This window comes from Melitaea cinxia, chromosome 12 (genome assembly GCF_905220565.1).
Source record: "Melitaea cinxia chromosome 12, ilMelCinx1.1, whole genome shotgun sequence".
Taxonomy (NCBI): domain Eukaryota; kingdom Metazoa; phylum Arthropoda; class Insecta; order Lepidoptera; family Nymphalidae; genus Melitaea; species Melitaea cinxia.
In genome coordinates, this window is record NC_059405.1 from 1,211,683 (window position 1) to 1,233,774 (window position 22,092).

Consider the following 22,092-nt stretch of genomic DNA (forward strand, 5'->3'; position numbering starts at 1 on the left):
TCATCCAATTGTTCATGTGTATCATGTTCACCCTCTAATTCTTCTTGTGGTACTTCTAATATAACCGATTTTGAACCAATTTTTTTCTCACTACTCAGTCTAGCTTGCGACTGTAAAGCCATTTGAGAATACTGCAGGTCTTTTAATATAGACTTTTGTATTTCCAACTTGCTGGCTTCTAACTTTTGCTCTATATTCATTTCACTTTCTGGAATCTCTTCTAACTCACCTTCACTTGTACTTATAGTAGACTTCGTTGATGTAACAAATGATGGTAAGCTATCTTTCGCCGCTAATTGAGGTTCACTAGAAGGTGGTACTAGTTTTATACTAGGAATGGTCTTAATACTAGCAAGTGATGAACTAGAAAGTGTTACTTCTGATATTTCACGTTTTTCATCTTTGACAGATTCTTTAGAAGCAGCAGACATAGTAGTCGATATGGCTGATTTTTTTCTCGTAAGCTTCGCCTTTGGAATGAATCCAAGGTCGCCTTCTTCGTAAACCTTCCCTAGAGATGCTATTGTGTCTGAAGATTCTGCCCGTTGTATCTCACGATATTGTGAAATTATATCAAGCAAACGAGACAACAATATTTGTTTATCCATTATTTCTCGAGTAGGATCTTGAGTTGCCCATTCATCTAGTTTGAGTGCTGCTTTTACGGCGATTGCAGCTTCTTTTAATATTCTTTTATATTTATTACATTCTTTTACTAGTTTCGTTGTCTCTACAGATGTTTTATTTTGATCACTCATTCGCGCGTGTAAATTTTGCTCTAATATACGAACTTGTAATGAAAGATTTTCATTTTCTTTAACTAGTTTTTGAATTTTACCTTGTAATGTATCGAAATCATAGTTTCTCTTTTCAAATATAGCCTTTTCTTTCTTAATTTCTTGAAAAGCAGAAGTTAGCTGGTCGATAACTTTCAATTGTACAACATTTTTATTTATCGCTTTATCTCTTTCTTCTTCTGCTAATTCCATCGCAACTTTAGCGGCCCTTTCACTTTCTTTGTATTTCTCATTTTGATCAGCTAACTTTGCTTGGGTAGATAAAATATTGTCCAATTCATTGTTGATCGCAATATTTTCTCTGATGACTCTGTGTGTTGATGCGGCTATTCTAAGCTCAGTGGCATCTTGGAAATCTTGAGCCAACTGTAAAAGTCGTGCTTCCATCTCTTTTTTTAGCTTATCTTTACCGATAACAAACTTTTTCTCTGCATCGTAAATAATCCGTTTGTATTTCATTTCTTGATCCTTAAATGCCTGTTCTTGTTTATCGAATTTCTTCATTAAATCATCTCGTATAGCTCTAAACTCTTCCAACGTATTCAATTTACCAGCGAGTAATTTATTTTCCGATGTCAACTGATCTTTCATAATAGTGAAATTGCGTTCCAGTTCAGTAACCGTTTCTTTAAACTGTGCGGTTTCTATTTCTCTCGTCTCTTCTAAGCCTTTAACTTTCTCTTTTAATTCATTGTTTTCTTCATTCTTTAAGTTTAAAGTTTTCTTTAAATATGCAATAATATCAGCTCTGTCTTCATCAAGCTTATCATACGCTTTTTGTAGTTCTTCATTTCTTTGTTCATATTCATCGACAGCACTGCGAAGCCTTGCTATCTTTCTATTACATTCTGCTACTTGAAGTTCTAAGAATGTGCGTTCTACTTCTGTAAATGTTCCACCAGCGCTTTTATGAGTTTCCTCCTCCTTTCCTTTGCCTTTTTCTTTTTTCGGTGCCATATTAAATTATTTAAATAAAAACTTTATAAATATGCATTGTTCGTGACATTCATAGTGATAATGACAAAGTGTTATTGATTTATTTGTTGCTATGGTACCGTTGCCTTAGTGATGAAAGACATTTCGTTAAGGAAATAATATTGGTTTTCATATTATAGGTTATACTTGACACAGATACATTATTTAGTGCGTAATTTAGTTAAGTATGTCAACTTTAAAAATTAATCTTTAAATAGCTTATTGGTTATCCTCGTAATCTAATTTTAATCACAAAAGCAGGATTTTAGTTGACCTATATGAAAATATATACCAATAGAATATACTGTTATCTGTGTAAAATATAAATACGATATGATAGTTCTTAATTAATTTTAAATTTCTGTACATAACAGACCATACGGAAATCTATAATATAAAAATGAGTCGCTGAATGTGTTGCTAAGCGCAAAACTCGAGAACAGTTGGACCGATTTCGCTAATTCTTTTTTTAAAATATTCCTTGAAGTACGAGGATGGTTCTTACGGAGAGAAAAATTCTAAAAAAAAAAAAAATTTAATTTCCTGAAAAAGTCTAAAAACAACACTTTTCTATACTCCCATACAAAAGATTTGTGATAATACTTAAAAGTCAATTTGAACTTTAATACCGTACGATAAACTTTGTGTTAGGCGATACGAAGTTCGCCGGGTCAGCTAGTATTTAATATAATAAATGGTAATCTTATGGTTATGTATAGAAAAATGAAATTATCCGCCGAAATTTATGTTAGTGCTTATCTTTCTAACAAATGCACCAATTTCATGGTTTTATCAATACAAAATTCGTACAACACAAATTAAAAAAATCAGTATGTTTACTTAAAAAGAATGCAGTATTACAGTATGAAGTTTAAATACATTTTTATTTTTAACAACATTTTTAACAATATATATACCTATATAATAAGGTCTAAGCAGAGTATAAAATTCATGTGCAGTTGTGGACTCTTTTAGAGCAATTTAGATCACTATTTTATTTTGTAATGTACATTCACTATTTTTATACAATAGTGATCAGAAATCATTGTTTGGTTTTAAATAAATAAATTATAGAAATTATTAAATTGTAAAACAATTACTTCACAAAACTTAGCTCCGTATGCGGGCGGCGGACTATCACAGAAGCGGTGTCGACTGCGCGTGCGCGTGGAACAATGCGCGGGCGCAGGGCACGCCGACCACGCGGACCACTCCCCCCACCCGCCGGCACCGCCATCTCGTGGAGATATTGGTACAAAGTAAGAGATTTTTATTTTCAAATGAAGTTCGATTCAATAGACTTGGTAAAAAGTCATATCTATAAATCATGAAACTTTAAACGCTAAATTCTAGGTAGAAATTTTTAAAATCATCAATGTAAAGGCTAATTAATGATTTTTAAAACAACAAAAGAAAAATATTATTTAACAAAAAAATACGTACAGGGATGTCCCAAAAATCAACGTCAAGCCGAAAACTGGAGGCAGGGTAAGTAGTTACCAGAAAAAATATAAAAATAAATCCGACACGGTCAGTCAGAGACGCGGGTTCGAACCCCGCTGGAGCGGTCAATTTTTGATATGATATTAAAAAAATGTTTAGAATTCCTAATGTGTGGGTAACACAAAAATAAAATCGTACATAAAAAATAAATCTTTATTTTTGAGTGCATGCTTAAGCAAAAAACTGGTATATTTCTACTTACCCGATAGAGGTAAAGTTGGGAGGCAGCCCATCCTAACATTCGTGACCGCGCCGGTCACGGCTTGAGACACGTACACGAAACAGTACTCAGGATATCTTTCACTGAACAGACGACAATCGAAAGAAGCGGTGTGCTGACCTCTGTAACAATAATACATAAGTATATAATAAGTAAAATACTTTACCTTCATCAGGTAACTTAATGTCTGTGTTATAGGTAACAGCCGACTGGTATATTTATTTATATTTTATTAATTCAATTCTTGAGATATTTTTGCGATTCTTTCTCTATTTTTTGTTGAAATCATGGGATCTCGACTTTACGTACATAGAGATGTTGCCTAAGTTACCATTGGACCTGTGACGATTTCGCTATCCCATGATAACTACGCATTTTTTCCGCAATGAAAGGACTATGTCCGTTCTGGGACCCTAAGTTATTAAGTTAAGCATGCCTTTCATTGCGATTGATCAAGACGTTGAGCCGTGAAAGTAGAACAAACAAACAATTTTACACCAAAGTTCGGGGTGATGGTCGAACCTACAACCCTGGGGCGAAAAACAGAATTTAGCCAACTGCGCTATATCGAGTTGTTGTACAAATAAGTATACTCGTATATGCAATTTGAATATAGACGAGATACGTGAACAAGTATCCATATTTTCTCGGAAACATTTTAGTTTATAATATAATTGGGTATAAAGCAAACGAGATGGCGAAACCCCTGATGCAATGTTATTACTGTCATACAAACGCCATAAGAGGAGCCACAACTATGAACTTGCATTTACTGAAATAAAGAGTAGTAATTATATTTCTACTAGTCTACTATAAATTAATTTAAGTTTAAATAATTTAAGAAATTATAGTATAATATGAGTAGAATACTCATACTTTCAACTACTTTGTTCCTTCGCAAAAAGATGACAGTGTGCAAGTAACAGTAGTAACAAGGAGTTTTAAATTTCTAAAAATTACCTGTAAAATTGATTATATAAAATAATGTACAGTAAAAATACCTAGTAACGAACTGTTATTTCTCTATTTTATATTAAAACACAGATTGTTAACCGACTTCCAAAAAAGGACGAGGTTCTCAATTCAATAGTATTTTTGACTGGGTGGATCTACTTCGATGATTTTTTTTAAATCGAAAGATGGTGCGTGTCATGTGGTCACATTTAATTTTGATTGTACTTTTCGAGTTATTTCAAATAATCCGTATTTACTTGAGTATTGTTACGTCTACCTACGTTATATTACTGGTCCGTGTAATTGAAGCTACATTCGAAATCGGTAAGATGACGATTTGAAGGTGCTTTTCAAGTCTATTTGAATAAAATTATTCTTGATTTTGATAATTCTTCTTCTACCCAAATTTTATAATAAAAATTAGTCCCTACCTATTGACTCTTCTCTCAGCGATATATTTCAGCCTATCCGCGTCTCTTCCGAACACTCGTACTCGATCTCTGCCCTCCAACGCACACTCGGGGTACTGGAACAGCACGCGCACTCCATCGCCACACGGAAACACGGACCCGCCGTGCACGTTCAGCACGAACTGTTCCGACCAATCCGCCTGGAACAAAATTACGAATAAGCTTATTTTGAAATTATCTTTCTCAAGTTTGAAGCATCATACATACATATATTTAATTATATTATTGGTACCCCTTTTTACGAAGATAGCGCGGACGAAGTATGAAGTATTTCAGACACATTTACATATACCTGCTTTCTATTCTGAGGTTTGGAGGTTCGGTTCCCGCTCCGAGTCCGCTCCGCTTCATTGTCTTCATGTCTTTTGCCCAAAGGTTGTCTAGAAGAGATCGTCTTTTAGCGATAATGCCACCTTTTGTACATTTGTTTATTCTTTCTCTGTTTATTTGCGGTGTACAATAAAGTATATTTGTATTTTTACTTAATTCCTTTCATATTTACCACAAATACACAATAAACAACTCAAGACTAATGAGCTCACTAGCATTTTTCACAGATTTCATCTGACAGAAAAATATGAAGATCATTTCAACCACAAGCGGTGTATTATAAAACAAAGTTGAACTTAAAATATATACGAGAATATACGAGAATAAAAACAGGAAGACAAGAAACAAGCTCTGTGCACAAAGTCTTACATAAACTTATCTATACAAATTAATAAAATTGGAGTTTCTGTTTGTAATATTAAAAATAACCGCTTTTTACTCAGTGCATATGGATGTACACGGTACATATATTAAAATAGCATTTTTTACAATTTTTGTCACTCTGTTTGTTACGGCTAATCTCTTGACCAGTTTTGACGGGACTTTCCCTGGCACGTAGCTGATGTAATAAGGAGTAACTTAGCTACTTTTATTTTAGATTTTTTTTTGGTTCCACGCGGACGAAGTCGCGGGCACAGCTAGTACATTAATATAACAGTACTTCAAATAATATTAAATATTAATCTCTCTAATTTCAACAAAATCGGTTAGGTCGTGCTGAGATGGACAAGCAACGTAGCCTATGGACGCCTGCAACATCAAGCGCTTTGCCGACCCTATCACTGACCCTACCTTACTTACCACAGGAATACAACACTACCTACTTGTATAGAACAAAAACTAAGAACACTCAATTCAACACTCATTTCTCACATCAAATCTATGGTTATTCATTCATAATAAACACTTTGATACTAATCAATGATCAAGTAGCAATAATAACTGCTTCTTCGCTTACAAATTATCATATTTATAGGACAACAATCCCGCCAACACATCACAAAGATGGCGACTGACCAATCAGAAAATTAGTATTAACTATTCGGAAGATGGCGTCTCTATCTTCCGATACTTCAACAAATAATAAATAATCACAGTAAGAACAATATGTCGGATTTGGCCCAGACATCAGAAGGAAAACTCAGATAAGGTATTATACAAATTTATTTCAGTCGAACAATCGGTTATCTTAAATCTAGAAATACAGAAATGAAATATAATAAATTAACAATTACAAAATATGACAGTGACATCGGGCTGTACTGACTGTCAGAGACAGGGTTCCACGCACCCACCGCAATAAGGACAGTACTAATTATACAACGTTCCAACGTCCAATAACCGTGCAGTACTGACTGTCGAGAGACAGTGGTCCGTGCACCAAGACGCATCCGTTTGAAATGCGTGTCGACTCAAAAGCGCGGCTCCTTATAAAGGCGATCGCTTGGCGGGGAGAACCGTTACAATATTGTACTGTCGATAATGGTGCGTCCGGTGCACGTTCCACTAGCGCCATCTAGCCGCCGTCTCTCAAAACTGTTAAATAAGGTGGCTGCCGTCAAATACAATCTTATAAAAATATTAAAAGCATAAAATTGAATGATAACAGTATTTATTGTGTAACTACCGTCCAAAACAGATAACAAAGATAGCGACTGACTAATCGTAAATAAATATTAACCATTCGAAAGATGGTGTCGCCATCTTTGTTCTGTTTCGGTACTAAACGAACTAACAATAACAGTAATATCGAAACAAAATCCAATATTTTAATAATTGTCAGAATTACGAATTTAAATGCTAATGGTAGAGATCAGTATCATCTTCTATACGATTGAGGTACTTTCCCAGTCGGGCTGTACCAGTTTTGAATAGTAAATTTCATGCTACGATGTACCTCAAACAACTATGCCAGTATAAGATCTTAAAAATTGTGATTCTTAATAACTAGACGTTTAAACTGAGCCTGCGAAAGCGCAGTACGCTTATCACGAGCTCGTCTGCTATCTGTAGTACTGTTGGCTTCGAGCTCGACTGCTTTACTATTATCATTTCCTCTTTTGTGAAGCCCATTTCTCTTCAGTAAGTAGCGTAGAAAAGTGCACAAAGGAATTAATTTCTTATCTATAAGTTAGGTAATTATCTAGGTGTTAGTTTTATTATATATAATTTTTAGCTTCAAATCTTCAATATTACTATCTAAGGGGTGGGTTTCATTCAATACGATTCAGCCTGTAACATCTCACTGCTGGGCCTAGGCCTATTTCTCCATGTAAGAGATTCGAGCTTAATACACTACGAAACCCCACAGCGGGTTGGCCTACTATACTCCTTATTATGATTAATATTTGCTATCAGATATTTTTGATAACAACCGGGACCGACGGCTTAACGTGCTCTCCGAAGCACAGTGGGGAGACCCACAAAGTCGGACATCTAAACCGGACTGAAACATTTTTACAAATATCCATCCCGAACGGGAATCGAACCCGCAAACCGTTACGTCGATGTTTTAGGCTCCTTCACACACCACTACACCAGAGCTATTGTTTTTCTATTTCAGCTATTAGTTCTCCCTATATAAAGATCGGTGAAACTGACTTTTCGTATATTATATGTACCTAAAATTTAAAAATCATCTATTTGCTTGTACTTGCTTGTTTTAATATGAATAAATATAGAACATTAAAAAAGAGGAAAAAAAAACGTAAAAAAATACTTTCCCGATGATGGCAACAATTTATCGAACAAAATAATAAATATCTTAATAACATTAAAATAACACACATAAAAATTAAAATGGCTAATCAAAATTGAAAAAAGTCGATTATAGTAGTAGTATAGTATAGTAGTATATATGTACGATATCCACACACATACATACCTATCACACATATACGACATAGTACCTATCTAACAATATGAAACTTTTTATATTCGAAACCAATTAACAATTTTCGGATACGTATGCATTCTAAATAATATAATCTGATTATCACAAATGTTTGTATGCCAATCAAACTATTCAAACATTCCAATCAAACTAATAGTTTCATATTTAGTTAACTATTTGTCAATAACAATATTATATGAAATAGAGATAATCTCGCTTAGACCTAATATAAAATCATCTTATCAAAAATTTTGATCTAGTGAGTACATCGTTCCATAGCTTAATTGGCTAAAGCGCCAAGACGGTCAGTTGGAGATGCAGGTTCGATCCCCACTGGAACGGTCGATTTTCGATATTATATTTTAAAAAAATGTTTAGAGGTAATCTATTATGATCTGTTTATTAACGAAACAAAAAATACAAAAAGTTATAAACTTTTTATTTTCTTTTATTTATTATGTTTCACCGTTTGCCGGTAGAGCTATTTGACAGGAAACGGTATCCAATAGATACAAGTTAATGGTATGTTATAAACTATCTGTACTCAAACAAACAACAAGAGTAAAAGCTGACAATAGTTTATTTATAATAATTGTTCAAAGGACAATGCCCATTTTCTATGAAGCCGTGCTCCGGTACGTGCTTTGACGTGTTTAGACAATTCATATATTTAAGTATCCTTTATTAATTGAAAATATATTTTTAATAATATTCTAAAATTGATTAAATCCGTAGTTTATACTTTAATTAAAAAAGATATTTTATTTGTATTCCGGGTTTGTGCTGTCAAAACATATTAAATATAAATACCAAGTCGGAAACGCAACTATAGAAATAAACGATTTTTTTTTAATTAAATTATAAACCCCAACACGACCAGAAAATTGACATATTAAAGTTTTCTTTATTAATTAAAACTAGATTTTTTAATAATAGTCTAAAAGTGATCAAAGCCGTGTTTTATAGTTTATTTAAAAAAAGCATTTGTTTGTATGGTTGCTATGACGACTTGCTATTTATAATTAATCTATTGTGACATAAGAAACGCGGAATACAAATAAAATATTAAATTAAATTCACGCGTACGTGTATTGTCACAGTGATTTTGCCGCCATTAAAATCTAACCAATGAGAGCGCAGCTGCGCGCATGCGCGCGATGTTATAATGAGATTTTACGATATCGATGTGGATATTATACCATCATGTGAAATTGCTTAAATTGAGTGTTTTGTTGTCTGCGCTATAACAGTAGTAATTATAAGTCAAGTATTGGAAACATAAGTAGAATGTTACAACATTAGTGTAGATAAATATTTTTAAACTATTACTGTGCAACTCGGGCGACTTAAAAGGGCGCGCGGGGCGACAAAGCGTCGTTTCATTAGATTTTACATTATCACATAAACTGCTATTTTACATTACCACAAAAAACCCACTTTAATTACATAAATAGTCATCATATTTCGATTAAATTTAGATGGAAAGCATCAGCTTTCGATTAAAACGAGAATCATCAAAATCAGTATATTGTGAAAAGTTATGTGGTAATAATATACAACGTAGGTCGACGAAAAAATACAGCAAATACGCATTATTAGATATAACTTGAAAGGTACTTGTAAGAACACAATTACATACAAATTAAATTTAAATGGGACCACGTGACACGCACCACCTTTGGGAGGGGGGATACAATCGAATTGAGAACCTCCTTATTTTTTTGAAAGTCGGTTTTAAAAAATTAACTTATTCTGTATTTGTTTTAAAACTTTTAATGGCAATCATTTCCGTTTGACATAGTTTGTGGTTAGATTTAACCGTTTATATAGCATACGCAACGAAAGCTCTAAAAAATATATTTTTCCGTGTCATAACATTTCTCATGAAAGCTCAACTCCTATTGGTCGTAGAGTGATTTCATGTAGCCTATAGCCTTCTTCGATAAATGGACTGTTCAACAGAAAAATACTTTTCAATTCTAACTAGCAGTTGTTTGAAATTTGCCCGTTTAGACTAACAAACAAACCCTTCAGCTTTATGATATAAGTATAGTTAAAAAATTAATTAATTAACGTTTCACACCTAACGGCTCCCGCTAGGATGTACTTCTGTGTTGACGGTCTGAAAACACACATTACACAAGCACAAACGCCCAGACAAAGACAAACATCTGTATAGCGTCGCTGGATGTTCATAATTGATAAACTCAAAAACACACACAGGACATGACCGATATTTAAAAAAAGAGTGTGCTTTAGACCACGACTGAAGTAAAACTTACGAAACGTAACTCTCTCTCTTTCTATCTTCACTAACTCATATCTCCCTCTCAAGTTACGTTCGCCTCACACTTTCCGTAACGCTCTTGTCACGCATTGACCAGCTTATTCCCTAAGTCGTACATAAAGAAGTTTTACTTCAAAAATTCCTTCACAAGAAAAACGCTACAACACCACTGAGTCACAAAGGCTATATTTTAACAGGGAAAAAAGAACAGCCATAATATAATCCACGCAAGCAAAGACGCGAATGGCAAGCTAGGTAAACAATAAAAAAAGCGGAAATTCGAATTGAAACAATTACTGAACTAAAATTCATACTCGTAACAGTAATAATATTGACTTCCGTCCAAAGCAATCCCTCATTTTACGTCATGACTATTGGAAATCCGGGATTACAGTAAACTCTTTGATGGCAGATAAAGGATTTATTTTATGACGTGAAGACGGACAGAGGTTTTATTTCCGTAATAAACATTCATGGATGATCTGGTGCGGGTTCGCATTTGACATACAATTGAGTCTGACACATATTCATGAATGTAAATCGAATGGTTTTCAGGAGGTCGGTTTAATGGTTGATGATCGTATGCTAAAATGCAGCATAAATTAAAGTGCAGTATTAAGTATTTTTAACCAACTTCCAAAAAGGAAGAGGATACTCAATTCGACCGTATATATATTTTTTTAAGTATTCAGTTCGGGATTCAGGAACCAGGATCTGATGATGGGATACCAAAGAAATCGAGGGAAACTCTCGAAAATCCGCATAACTTTTTACTGGGTGTACCGATTTTGATGATTTTTAATATAATCAAAAGCCGATGTTTATCATGTGGTCACATTTAAATTTCATCGAAATCTGATTACAACTTTGATCTTTGATAATGCGATTCAAATTATATCGACAAGTAATATCAAAGATATTTATTGTTAGATATTGAAGTCGGTTTTCTTTTCGTTTGCCCGCAAACACAATTATTTTGTATTTATTAAGGCAGTGCTGAAGGAAGTGAAAAAATACTTTATTCATTGTCACGTTTACGGCTCTTTTGTGTCATGATGTTCGTAGCGTGATATCTTGTAGTCTGTTTTTCTTCAACAAATATATATTTAAACCTGATAGAATATTTGTTCAAATAAAAATATTCACGCGAACCGGAATCGAACCCGCAAACTGACAGTTTTAGACGCGTACAAGGCACACGCCAGTACTACATCAGAGCGGTTGTCGAGATACTAATGAAAATTTATTTAACTTTTTTTTTATATAACTAGGTCGGCAAAGCCCTACCTCAATTTACAGAATAATGTCATAAGTAATTTATGTCTCTAAAACACCCACTAGACGTAACCAATCTATATCATCAAGTTAGCGTACATTAAGTATAATAACCTCCATTGTCATATTTTAATGAATTAAAACATATTTTATATTACTGACAACGAACGCGAGTGTTCTAACGGCAATCATAAATTAAAATTTATTAAAATTTCAAAACTAAGAGAATATGAAATCTTAATTACATATTCCATTTTCGTAATTTCGCGAACTCAGTATAAAATACAGTTCTTTGTTTTTCACATTGGAATATAATCGAAAATGGATATTAAAGCTTTAATATTATTGAAGTCTTTAATTTCCTTTTTAGTGATTTGACGGATGGAAGAAAAGATACGATTATTCTTTTGTTATAGTCAGTAGTTTAGATATTCAAAGAAAAATTGAGTAAACTGAGCTATTGATGTCAGCACTGGTGTTTCCGCAGGGTCAGTTAATATAGGAAAAAATATCAATCATCATAACTAAGTTTTGCGGGAGTTTCACAATTAGTTTATCATTTTTTGATGCCTCTAGGGTGGCAAACAAGTATACGGTCTATCTTCTGGCAAGCGATTACAATAGATAATGGAGGCCTGCGACACCATCAGTATCAAGCGCGTTGCTGGCTACTGCCTTTTTTTTAATATATAGACTAGCGCTTGACTGCGATCTCACCTGATGGTAAGTGAAGATACTGCCTAGAAGATGCCTATTCACTCTTGACTTAAAGATACCCAAGTTATCGATATCGATAAGAACGAGGAAGCACGCCGCTTAGTGCGAATCCGAAGGATTTCAACCACGTAGCAGTGCAGATTCATGCGATGCCTTGCGGTTCGGTGGTAGAAAGGTAATAGAAAAGTGATGTCATTCTATATTATTAAGATACTCTGCAATACGGTAACAATAAAAGGTTGAAATTATACTGATGCCGATATTATACTACATAGAGACAATCAAAGATAATACATATATAGAGTAATAATAAGCTGTATAATGAGCTACGTGTTTAAATTGTTTAAATTGTATATTGCTTTACAGTATTTTAGGTTTTTATTGTAATTAATTTTCCCTTTTTTATATTGAAATGTTTAATTTGTTTTTCTTTTATTATTTGAACTGCATGTGTTTTAGTATTTTATATTCCTAACTTTTGATTTTGCACTATTGTTAAGTTACCTGTTTTGATTTTGATTTTGGTTTTGTTTTTTTTTTGTGTAAGGCATGCTATGTCCACATCTAGGAGACTCAATTGTACATACATACTTTACACTTTGTCGTTCACTTTATATGTCTATATTAAATGATTGTGGTCAGTTTTGTGGGCTATTAAAAAAAAAAAAAAAAGAAATAAAAAAATACCTTTATAAAGGCGACAACTGAATCCTGGGGTCCGGCAGCTGCCGCTGGTCGCAGTGTTAGCGAGTAGTCACCCGCCTGACCGAACAATTCGCACCGTAGCGTCATGGTACGCCTTCCTGGGAACCCGCGCATCTGGAGGGGTGAATGACATTACAATCGCTACTCGGAAAATGACATGTGCATGTTTCTGAACAATGTAACATGAAATTATGTGGATAATGGTATATGAAATGGTTGAAGAAATGATAGGATGTTATTTTGGTACGTTCTAAAACGATAAGTAACTTAACAGTAACTGCGTTTGATTTGTTCTACAATTGTTTGGGTGATTTTTGTATGTCGATCACGATTTAGATTATAACGTCCCACTTCTGGGCATGGGGCTCTTTCTCCATACAGGGGATGGATTGGAACTTAATTTAATTTGTATATTACATTAAAATTAGTTTAAAAAATTACGATGTGATTGTGTACGTGTATATGTATGTATATGTTTATGTATGATAGTACATATTTTGCGCCCCTATCCCCAATAACAATCAATTCTAGTCCTCTGCCCAAAGGTTGCCTGGAAAAAATCGCTGCTTAACGATAAGGCCGCCTGTTGCAATTAATGCAACTTTACTAATTTTTTATATTTAATTAAATCTATGTTACTTTTGTGTTGGTGTGTAAAAAAAAGTGTGGATAACTAAATAAATAAATAAATAAAATTTATGGCTATTGAGCAGATAATACACATGAAATAGTTAAAGAAACTACAGGGTATTTGTTCTTTTAGTATGTTCTGAAACGACATTATGTTCGTCTTTATAGAACCTTTATAGGTTTGTGTAATTAATTTGTGTGCAGTAAGTAAACTACAGTAAATATATACTATTAAAGTTGATTTCTATTTAAGTAAATTTAGATCATATAAAACTAAAATTTATTAAATTTAACGAATAAATTAGTACTTGAAAAAACTGTACTAATATCAAGTGATAAGTATTTATGTCAAGCGCTTCTAGTCAAAATGTATTTGAAAGGGAATAAGCGAATGAATCATATTTTTTTAATCTTTTATTTAAAGGGAGTTTAATTAATTAGTGATGAATAGTATTTTATAAACGATTAAAAATTAGGACAATATACAAATAAATGGAAAATATCAGATAATAGTAGGACTTGATTAGTGATGACTGATATTTCAGCCTATTTATCTGAATATCATTTAAATTCTGAACACAGTTGCCAAATTGACCTAAATTTCTATGGGAATTGATATAGGAATATTTAATGAAATATTTTATTATTTGTGTATTGAAAACAACATTTTGTAGGCAATATTATATAAATTTTCATTAAAATCCAATACTGATATATTTTAGCGGTTCATTGAGCTGAATTACAATATAACAGATTTTTAAATTAATTAAAAGTATTTGAATAAAGTACTGTTCCGATACTTACGTATATCACGATACTTGTTGTTACGATTTAAGAGAACTGTCACATAACGTGTATACTTATTTAATGTATTAAACTATAATATTTCCAGATAAAAAGACATTTCTTTAGTATTATATCAGAACATAACCAAAAGTTACAAATATATTTATTGGTTCTTATTCATTTTCTAATATTACGTAACTATTCTAAGTAAAGCTATTTAATAAAAGCATTAGTAAATACCTGTTCTGAATACAAGACGTGTGCGTGAGAACTGCTGTTCTTCCCATCACACAACACAGCACCGCCACTGGAATGTCCACAGTACAACAATTCCAACCAATAATCCGCGTTCGATTCCACCGGAGTGCAAACAACTTTCGGAAATTCCAGAATCGCCGTAACTTGCCTCTCTGGATAAGTTTGTATCTGTTCCGGTGTAACATCTAGCGTAGCAGTCGGCCACATTACATCAAATTTCCATGATTTGACAATACTATTTCCCGTTTCCATGATACCGACTTCGTTAACATCTCGCTTCGCTTTAGTGCTTATTGTGTTATTATCGTAGTCGAGGAAATTCTCTTTATCGGCGACAATTTCTATGTAATATATTCCCCCTCTAGAGAAGTAGCCGCAAGGAAGTGTCATGCGGCTTTCGGAATCTAGGGCGAGAGGCATGGTGGCCAGAAGGGTTCTGCCTTCGTCGTCTTCTCGCGCGAGGCGTACACGCAAGGCGCCAGGCGCAGTCACGCCTCGTACGAAGACGTGAACATCTCCCCCGAGGGCGACAAGACTGGAGGGTATCATCAGCCATATCTGACTGAGATCGACGTGATCGTCGTTCGTGTACGGATTCACGAAACAAGCGCCGCCTGCAACAAATATTAATATTTATAAATATAAAAAAATACGACTAATAATTTTGAAACTTCTGTCTATGGAAAATTAAACACGGCGTAGTTTTTTTTTAAATTTTGAACAACAGAAACCTATTAATATTACTCAAAAGTATATAAATAAATGTAAATGCCTTTAAAAATTTCGTATTGAGTATCAATGATTATAAAATATTTGAAACTTTAATGGTCTTTGGAACTGACTATGAAATAATATAAAACAGAATATGCATCACGTTTGTCATGATGTATGGATACTCTGGCACTTGCAATAGTACCAAAATATTGGGAATTCAAAATATCCAGCAACAAAATTGATAAATGTCAGGCCGTCAAATGACAGCCCGGCAACGCGCCTGCAATTCCTCTTGTGTTGCAGATGTGGCGATGGTAGCCGTTCAACATCAGATGGCTCCGTCTGCTCGTTTGCCCCCATTCTTATAAAAAAAAAAACCAAAATGTTCCGTTTTTTCATATAAATAAATCATCATAAACTTTCGATATCTCATTCATATCAATATTATATATAATATATATATATATATATATATATATATATATATATATATATATATATATATATATATATATATATATATATATATATATAGCAAAATATTTAAAGTTAAACTTTAGTGAAGACTAGCTGTGCCCGTGACTTTCGTCCGCGTGGAATTTAACACAATTTATTGTTCAGTTCGCAGTTATAAAATAAATAAATTTCTAAAATAAAAGCAGCCTAAGTTACTCTTTATTACATCAGCTATCTGCCAATGAAAGTCTTATCAAAATCGGTCCAGCCGTTTCAGAGATTAGCCGGAACAAACAGACAGACAGAAAAACAGACAAAAATTGTTTATAAAAAGTCTGTAGTGTATGTAATCTAATTTCTTGTATTAATAATTGTATTTGCTCGCTAACGAAAAAAACCGACTTAAATTACATCGACAAGTAATACAACGTAGGGAGGCGAAAAAATACTCAAGTAAATACGCGTTATCAAAGATTTCTCAAAAAGTTGTTATCAGATCTCGATAAAATTTAAATATGACCAAACGATAAACATCAGCTTTCGATTAAATTAAAAACCATCAAAATCGGTACACCCAGTCAAAAATTCTGAAGTAACATACATAAAAAACAGTCGAAATGAGAATCTCCTCCTTTTTTGGAAGTCGGTTAAAAAGTCAATTTATCGAAAATGACTATGCGTTGCTGACGATTTCCATATATTCATTTGTATATTTAAAGAAATAGAGGAAAATGCTGGTTATATGATAAGCAGAGGAACAAAAACAACATAATTATAGTGTTTTACTGTATAAATGTATGAATGTTATGTTAATATTTAACAAAACACTATATATATGAATATATGTCATATAAGTAGACCTTATAATTATTGCCTTCTTTAATTATTTCGTATTAATGTGCAAAAAAGTGCGAACAAATAAATAGCAGAAGAATTACTAATCAATAAGAAACTTAAATGTGAAGTGAATGATGATTTAAAGTATGGCTACGTAGTGCTTGTTTTAGTATAAATAATGTTACTATGAAAGTGGTCAGCTAAACAATTAAAATATCTAGTATGTTCGTGCTTCGGCCTGTAATATTCCTCTGCTGCCTCTTTCCCCATGTAGGAGAAGGATTAGAGCTTAATCCACCACGCTTCTCCACTGCGGGTTTGCGAATACGTTCCCTATTATGAGTAACGATCGTTATCAGGTATTTATGATAACAACCGCTACATATGATATCAACATACAATACGTTATAGTCATCAAAGAACTTTATTGAATGACTAAGTTCGAGAGTTAACGAATAAGTCTGAGTTAATGAAGCGGAATACAGCCGTCGATAGAACAAATCATTCCTTTCATGATAATTTATTCTCATTGTCAAAGGGTTGCCATGGAAACGGCTACGAAGTATACTTATTCATATTGATGTTATAATTTAAGCAAAAATATATATTGTCGGTGTTGTGATTTCGAGTATTTTGTTATGATTACGTATATTTCAATGCTTAACTTTATTACTTAATTATACTTTTATAGTATATTGTAATAAGTAAATACATAACACATCGTTCTGGTGTAGTGGTGCGTGCACCGTTTGGACGCTCACACACCGGCGATTACAGATTAATTTCCCAAATATTTATTTCCGGTTTGAACGTCTGTTGTTGGGGATCATCTCGTTTTGCCTCGGAGAGCATTTCAAGCCGTCATTCCTCGTTGTTATCATAGGCCTATGCCCAGCAGTGGGATGTTGCAGGTTGAATCGTATTCGTGATCGTGAGTGTGTTGTAATAAAATATTTACCATCTTCTCTCCATTTTCTTTTTTGAGGATAGGAATTAAAGCTCAATCCTTTAATGCTGTTACTATCTAATATATAAAATTCTCGTGTCGCGGTGTGTGTAGTTAAACTCCTCCGAAACGGCTTGACCGATTTTCATGATATTTGTGTGCATATTGGGTAGGTCTGAGAATCGAACAACATCTTTTTTTTCATCCCCCTAAATGTTTAGGGTAGTCCACCCCTAAATTGTTTTTTTTTTTTTTTTTAAATAAATTATTTATTTTTTATTTTATTATGATTTGGTATTGAAAAATACATACAACCCTAAATTTTCACCCTTCTACCACCAACCCCTATTTTTATATAGCGTTTAGCGGCAAGACGACGTTTGCCGAGTCAGTTAGAAAAAATATAAGATTCTTAAAGTTTCTGTCAAGATACACATTTGGAGGATGTGAAAAAAATAATAAAAATATTATTATCTGCGCTTATATCCATACCAGTTTTAAATATAATAGGAAAATACGTTGTCACGTACATTGCAATATGAAAATTATTGCTTCCGCTTTATTGAATTAAAACTTTTTTCCAGACGCTTGACTTGGGGTCACGAAAATTAAGGTCGGGCGAGGCGAACCGAAGTCGAGAGGGAAATATGTTAGTGAGGATAGAAAGAGAGAGAGACATACGTTTCGTAATTTTCCCTTCAGTCGTGTGGTCTAAAGCACACTCGTTTTTAAAGTAAAAACTCCTTTACACACGCTTGACTTGGCTAGTAAGCTGGTGAAAACGTGACGAGAGCGTTACGAAAAGTGTGATTGGGCAAGGAGAACGGAAGTTGAGAGAGAGAGAGAGATAAGATAGATTGAGCTAAAGAAGTTTTATTTTAGTTGTGTGGTCTAAAACATACTCGTTTTTTTTTAATTTGCCATACAACATGCATACTTGCTTGGTTAGATATATCGAACGAGTCAATATTTTTGATGTCTGGGGGTATCTTGTTATAAAGACGCGCACCGTCATATATTATTGTGGTTTGACCGAACTTGGTACGAGTTTTAGGCAAAACAACGAGACTCGCGCGTCGAGTGCAGGGGCACCCAAATTTTTTGCTGCTATTAAATTGTAGTTCGGTATGAACATTTTTATGAATAGTTTTACTTATGAAAGCTCAGGTGATGTAATTATATAATTGTTTATGCTAATTAATTTAGTTTCGCGATAGACTTTTTTAATTGATGTTCGAAATTTAAAATTGAATTTTTTTTTTTTTTGTAGGACTTGTAGTTTGTCTAATCGTGTTTAGGCAGTACTTCCTCAGATTTGGTAATTATAAATTGTGAATCTTAGTTTACGTGGTATGCACCGAACATCAATCCGTAAGGAGATGTGTAGTGATATTAATTTACATACTAAGTGTTTAATGTGAACGTTCCATTTTAAATAAGTACCCATGTGTGTATCCATTTCTTATTGTACGCCATCAAACGATACAAACAAAAACAGTACAATTAGAGGAAGATGTACAAAGGCGGTCTTATCGCTATAAGAGCGATTTCTTCCAGACAACCTTAAGTATAGACAGAATTAATCAAATCTGTTATCAAAGTGTAATATTAGTTTTTTATTTTTTTAAATATATAACAGAGTCAGCAATAAAAGAACTACGCATTTTTATTACAACGAAGTTCTAAAGATTTTTATATAAAAATGTCCATTATACTAGCCTCAGGCTAAAATCTAGGTTGAAGTAGGCTATCGATAGGTCAATGAGCAGAAAAGGCTGGCGGCTACAAGCAATAGGCGGAATTTATGAGTCTAGAACCACGCCTTTTTAAGTTTTACTTAGATTTAAGAGAATTTTCTTAAAATAGCATTCGTTTGTAAATTCGCTTGTGTTCGGTTAAATTCTTGTTCTTGTATACATAATATTGCCAACAGCTAACATTCCTAGTCGTAACACGAAACTTTTCGCAACGTTTTTAGCAATAGGTATTATTTTGTAAAAACGAAAATTAGTTTATTTGTAGTACAAGATTGTTGTCTACGTTTTTGTTCTCAAGCAAAAAAATGTGTTCAATTTAAATCAATAAGTAAGTCCAAGTAGGTACATACAATACATTTTATTAGGAATACATCAAAAATTAATCTAAAATGGTACTCAAATTTGAAAATGACGTCGCGTTGGTGCAACGGTCACAGCCATGGATTGTACCTGTTGCGCTGGCGGTTGCGGGTTCGATCCCCGCACATGACAAACATTTGTATTGGCCATACAGGTGTCTGCCGTGGTCTGGGTGTTTGTGCAGTCCTTGTGGGTCTCTCCACCGTGCCTCGGAGAGCACGTTAAGCCGTCGGTCCCGGTTGTTATCGTGTACAACTGATAGCGATCGTTACTCATAGTGGAGCAGCGTGGTGGATTAAGCTCTGATCCTTCTCCTACATGGGGAAAGAGGCCTATGCCCAGTAGTGGAATATTACAGGCTGAAGATGATTGCTTAAACGATTACTAAGTATAGATTTACTATGATAAATTTGTAATTAGTAATCGTAAGATGTTAAATCTGTACTTAGTGATCGTTTAAGTAATCATTAAACGTCTCTGAGTGCGGCCGTAAGACAGTTAAGTTCTAATAATTAAAACATCAGTCATTGATAAATAATAAAGAGTATGCTTTAGACCACACGACTGAAGTAAAACTTCTTTAGCTCCATCTACATGTATGTATATATGAGAGGGCCTATTATGTACATTACAGATAGATTTTTTTATCGGAGGTTAAATTTTTGTTATTTCTGACTCTACCTTAACTCCGGTGCTGCGGTAAGTGCACTCATGCTCCGTAATGCGACTATCACGCGTTATTTTCGAACAAATTTGCGTAAAAACGATCTTTACTGCAAAATCAAAATAAGATACGAATTTACCTTTAACGACTGACAAATAGACACTTTTAAACAAAATAACGCGTCAGACATAATATTCTAATAAAATTAGTAACATTGCGTGCTAGAATATAGGTTTAGAAATTCGAAAAATACCCAAAACCGAATCGGAGCACCCCACTGTCCACGTGGTCATGGTCTGCCCTACGCACGCAAGGGCGGAAGGGCTGCACTTCCCGCAGCGCCGGAGCCAAGCGTTGCTCTAACCTTAAAGGTAGGTTAATTTTAACCTCAAAACTTCAACCACAATATCTCTGTAACAGCGGGTTTTACACGAAAATAGTTGTCCGGGGGGATGAAAAAACCACACTCCCTCAATTCGTGTTACATTGGTGACGTTATAAATCACAATAAAAAGTCTAAGGTAGTTTTTAATTATGAAAATAAAGCAAAATAATTTACATGAAACAATGTTCGTTGAAAGAAAATCAATACACAATCCAATATAGTACTAGACAACCTACTATAAAATTACTTAACGAACAAAGGAACAATGTACTCGAAACAAAGCTTAAGCCCGTATTAATCTCGAAGGTAACTTAATGCACACTATCCATTGCGGTTTTAATCTGACCTGCGACGATGAGCAGCCGCAGTAGAGCGGCAATATGCACGCGGCGCATTCTGTGTCACCGCGCCATCAAGCCTCAGCGGTTACCACCAGGCGCTCTGAAACAAAATAATTACCATTTTAAACTATGAAAACGTAATCTATACAAATTATACAAAGGTAAAGAGTTTGTTTGTTTGTTTGCTTAAATGCGCTGATCTCAGGTACAACTATTTTGAATTGAAATTTTTTTATTTTTGTGTTGTGTTGTTTGACAGTCCATTCTCTAGGTAGGCTATTGGCTATATAAAGTTTTCTTAAATTAATGCGAATATAACAGTGGGGGCACAGCTAGTTAATATATGAGCTGTTAAAAGTTTCATAATATATATTAAAAATTGTCTACGATAAAAATTATGAATAAATAGATTACGTCGATTTTTTTAAATTTAGTTTAAGTAGTGACGTTACATGGCAATAGCAAAACGATATCGATTATCGTATGATAATTGTTACTAAAAAAAAATGTAAATGCGGGTTAGCGGATATATTCGTTACTATGAGTAACGATCGCTATAAGGTGTACATGATAACAACCGGGATCGAAAGCTTAACGTGCTCTCCGAGGCACGGGGAGGGAGGGAGACCCACAACAACCAGACTGGAAATAAATATTTGCATTAACACAAATATCCAGTTCGTGTAGGAATCGAACCCGCGACTGTTGGTGTTTAGCGCCACCGACATTACACCAGAGGCACACGCACCATTACACCAGAGCACAAAAGACCAAACAATAAATTATATTATTCGATTAACAAGAGGTAGGACACAGCAGGACATACCCTGCT

General features: G+C 33.9%; 1 protein-coding gene across 1 annotated transcript in view; it reads right to left on the reverse strand.

The window, feature by feature from the left end:
* Positions 1–21,314, reverse strand: part of LOC123658426 — a 42,243-nt gene extending 20,929 nt beyond the window's left edge. Inside the window, 6 exon segments of the mRNA XM_045593850.1 lie at positions 2,873–3,009; positions 3,478–3,617; positions 4,881–5,059; positions 13,109–13,240; positions 14,783–15,414; positions 21,266–21,314. Coding sequence (XP_045449806.1) covers positions 2,873–3,009; positions 3,478–3,617; positions 4,881–5,059; positions 13,109–13,240; positions 14,783–15,414; positions 21,266–21,314 — 1,269 coding nt within the window.
* Between the last annotated feature and the right edge of the window lie 778 nt (positions 21,315–22,092).